This window comes from Chinchilla lanigera, unplaced genomic scaffold (assembly GCF_000276665.1).
Source record: "Chinchilla lanigera isolate Chin_1 unplaced genomic scaffold, ChiLan1.0 scaffold00123, whole genome shotgun sequence".
Taxonomy (NCBI): domain Eukaryota; kingdom Metazoa; phylum Chordata; class Mammalia; order Rodentia; family Chinchillidae; genus Chinchilla; species Chinchilla lanigera.
Window position 1 is genome coordinate 3,105,322 of NW_004955524.1, and position 3,857 is coordinate 3,109,178.

The 3,857-nt window shown below is 70.1% G+C and overlaps 1 protein-coding gene across 1 annotated transcript in view; it reads right to left on the bottom strand.

Moving 5' to 3' along the window:
• Window positions 1-3,857, bottom strand: part of Ssbp4 (single stranded DNA binding protein 4) — a gene marked incomplete at both ends in the record, with an annotated part of 7,244 nt that extends 3,387 nt beyond the window's left edge. Inside the window, 4 exon segments of the mRNA XM_005409701.2 lie at window positions 166-250; window positions 359-420; window positions 508-580; window positions 3,791-3,857. Of these exon segments, the coding sequence (XP_005409758.2) occupies window positions 166-250; window positions 359-420; window positions 508-580; window positions 3,791-3,849 (279 nt within the window).

Below are 3,857 nucleotides of genomic sequence, written 5' to 3' on the forward strand. Positions count from 1 at the left end.
CCCGGCGGAGGAACCGGCCGAGCGCGAACAGCCCGGCGGGCAGGGCAGCAGCGCAGCCCCGCTGCCGCGCACAGCGCGCCGGGCACCTCCAGGGACGGAACCCCCGGCCCAGTGGAAGTCAGCAGCGTGCCCCTACCCGGGAGGGTGTTCGACCCCGGCACTCACGTGGTCCTGGAAGGCCTTGGCCTCGACCGCATGCTCGCAGGCCTCCCTGCGGTCCGGCGCTGCGCAGTACAGGTCCCAGAACACACTGCGGAGGCGGGGGTGGGAGAGGGTCCGGTCGCTCCGCCGCGCGCGCCCCGCCGCCCGCCCTCCCCCCGGTGGCCCCCGCCCCCTCACCCCGGCGGCCCGCACGCACCACCACCAGGAGTGCAGGAAGCCCGGGGGCTCCCCGAGCGTGATGTTCTTCTCCCACCGGATCTGCAGGGAGAGGGCGCGGTGAGGCCGGAGCAAACAGGCCCCGCCGGTGCAAACAGGGTGGGGGGCGGGCCCCTGTGGGGCCCTTACCTCGGACAGGAAGGTCTGGGCGGACTTCTGGGCGCCCACGTGCAGCAGGTACTCGTACACGTACAGCGCCAGCCTGCGGGGCGGGTGGCGGGTCAGGGTCCCCGGCGGCAGGGCCACCCCAGCTCCGCCCGCTCCGGTGGGCAAGTGGAGGCCCCTCCTGAAGCCCACTCTGGCCTCGCTGCCGTCCCCCACCCCTCACAGAAGATGGCATCCCCGGCTTTGCCAACTCGCACACGTCCATGAACACCCACCCTGCGCGCCCCACCTCGTGACCTTAGGACGTTTTGCCTGGCTCGACTCTCCCTCGTGGACCAACACTGACCCTGTCTTACCAACACTGCACCGAGCTTTGGGAGGTCTGCCCAGGCATGATGTGCCCTGGGCACTCCACCGGCCTCCCCTTCCCTGGCGTCCCTCAGCCACCGCCTGGTCTTTGGGGTCACCGTACAACTCCCCGGGATTCCAGGAACAGAGCAGACGGGTGCGGGGCCACGCGGGGCCACAGGGCCCTTGCTGTAACAGTCCTGTGCCCTGTGCGCCTGCGGGGACGCTGGACGCCCCTGCTTCCCTAGAACAAAGGCTAGGCCTCCCTGCCCAGCCAGGCCACCCCAGGGCTGCCCTCGTGCCCTCAGCGGTCACCTTCATGGCAGGGGACAGAGGGGAGGGTCGCCACCCCCAGGGCCAGCACACCCGAGCTGCTCCAACACCTCAGGTCCCCGCGGCCCGCCAGCCCCTGGGGGCTCCGGGCTGCACAGGCTCAGCGGCCTGACCCCCTCAGGGCCCTTCTATAATAAGCCCCCGCCAGCCCCCTCCCCACCGCCGGCCTCCCATCCTGCTCCCCGCACCCCCACGTCCGCACTCAGCGCCAGCCCCGCCAACCCTGGGACAGGGGTGTGGGACCCCCGCCCCAGCTCTGCCCCTGCCCTGGGGCCACCCCTCCTCCATCCCCGTGGGACACACTTGGAGCCACAGCTCAGTTACACCGCAGCCGGAGGAGCGGAGGCTACCAGGGCCGAGGGGGGCAGCCAGTGAGGTCCTGGGCTCACCCCGCACCTTGTGCACCGCGAGGCTGCGGGCAGGAAGCAGGTGGGAGCGCTGGCCTGGGAGAACAGGAGCTGCCAGGGGCACAGTGCCCCGGGGACAGAAGGCTTTCTGAGCTTCAGCGCTGCCCTTGACATCGGTGACCCCAGCTCACCACTAACGGCCCGGGCAGTGCTCTGTCCCCACCCCAAGGGTTTGTGCCCAGCACAGGTGGCTGGGGCTGAGACACTCTCCACTCGCCTTGTGCCCTCCAACCCCTCCAGGCTGAAGTCAGGCCTTCAGCAGTGTCGTCCCCAGCCGTCTCCTTCCTCCCCACCTTGCCCTGCAGCCGCAACTTCCCGAGCCCGGGGCCCCTGGCTGAGCTCCTTGCTCAGACCCTGACCCTCAGAGCAGGTGACAGCAGCAACTGCGGGCCATCTCCAAACCAAGCCCGTGATGCCAACTGGCTGTCACCGTGGAGCCTGCAGCGGGCATCGAGCCCAAGAGTGCAGGCCGCAGGCAGGCAGGTGGTAACACCCCATCGGCCACCGGGGTGCCCCACTCAGACCCCAGCCACCGCTGCCTCTGCGCTGTCTGGGCTCTGCGGTCACAGTGGGACCGCCAAGCACTCCGTCCCTTCCAGGGGCAGCTGCTGGGTGCCAGGGAGCCTGGGGGAAGGAGCGGCCGAGGGGTGGCGTGGAGACCCCTCCATGTCTGCAGGCTCCAAGCAGGGAGGACAAGGTGGCAGAGGTGAGGGCAACCGCGTAGCCCTCTTCACCCCACTTCCCAGAAGAGGAAACCGAGGCCCGGGGACAGGAAGCGTCTTGGCCAGCAGCTGGTATTTCCTGAGTCAGGGGCTGCGGTGCCGGTGCCTGACCTGTGTGTGTCCCCAGCCCCAAGGACTCCAAAAGCAAGCTGTCCACAGCTCACATGAGGAAACCGAGCCAGGGTCACCGGCTGCCCCCAGTCCCAAGGGCTCTCCAGGCGCTGGCTCTCCCCACCCCTGGGTCCCTGCTGGGCCAGTGCGGAGACGTGGCCATCCGGGGTCTTCCTGACCTCCCCACCCATTCACTGCCACAGCCGCAGGGACCCACGCCTGGTGTCTGCGTGCTGGGCCCCTGCTTCCTGAAGCGCCTCTCACCATCCGGGTCTCTTGGGCTGGCCTCCCTCGTGCCCAGCATGTGCCCCCACTGAGCTGCACCTCAGGCGGCCGAGCAGAGGTCTGCTAAGCACAGAACCGCTCCCACTCGTGGGCGGTCGCCTCCAGACCCAGGAGCTGATGGGGACAGGGAGGGGACATGCTGGCAAGCGTGGGGTGACCCTGCTTCCAACCCTGGCAACAGGTCAGGTGCCCACTTCAAAGCATCCTTGAGCTTCAGAGTGCTGGAAAGCGAACCCAACTTCGTAACCCTACGGGGCTGGGGGGCAGTCAGCTTCCAAAAGGCCCGGAGGCTGGCAGAGCGGTGGTGGGGGGTCGCCAGTGTCCCTCCCAGCCTTCCTCGGACTCCGCCGGGTGACCCAGCCCCCTCTGCTCCAGGGGCCCCATCCACAAGGCAGGGCCGCCCCAAGGGGCCGGGCCTCTGGGATCCTGCGAATCTGCTGGCCGCCCGGCCCCGCACTCCGGCCAAGCCCCGGGCATCCCTGTTGTGGGGCAGTCCCGGCTCGAGGCACCTTCAAATGCTCCCCGCACTTCCCACGGAAGGAAAGCGGGTCAGGCAGGGGCGCTCCCTGGATCCCAGCCACGGAGCAGGGACACGGCAGTACCAGACTGAGGACGCAGCCCAGCTCTGGAGGACACTCGGCTGCGTCCCCACCCTGGGACCCCAGAGAGGACCCCCACTTCCTCCACCCGCAGGATCTAGGGACTTAGGGACCCGCCCTCCACCAGCAGAGACACTCGGCCTGCACCACCCAGAGCTATGCCCAGAACAAGAGGAGCCCCGGGCGCGTATGTGGGGAATGGGGGGCCCGGCCCGAGACCCGAAACTGCGAACCGCGCGGCCTCCCTGGGCGGCGCTCGTGGCCCCGCGCAGCTGCTCGGGTCGAGCGCACAGGTGGCGGCGCCCCCAAGGTGCCCCTCTCCACGGCCAGGGTCCGGGGCGGCCGGTGTCCCTGCCAGGGAAACTTCCGCAAGGAGCGAGAAGCGACGCCGCCCGCGTCCCCCGCACCTCTAAGTTTCCTCCCCGGGGTGGGGGCGTCGCGCGCCCCTCGAGTCCCGCCCGATCTGGCGCACCGCTGGCCCCGCGCGCCCGCGCCCACTCACTTCTCGCGCGCCTGGCCGTCGGAGGGCACGGCCGAGCCCTTGCCCCCTTTGGCGTACATGCTGCTCC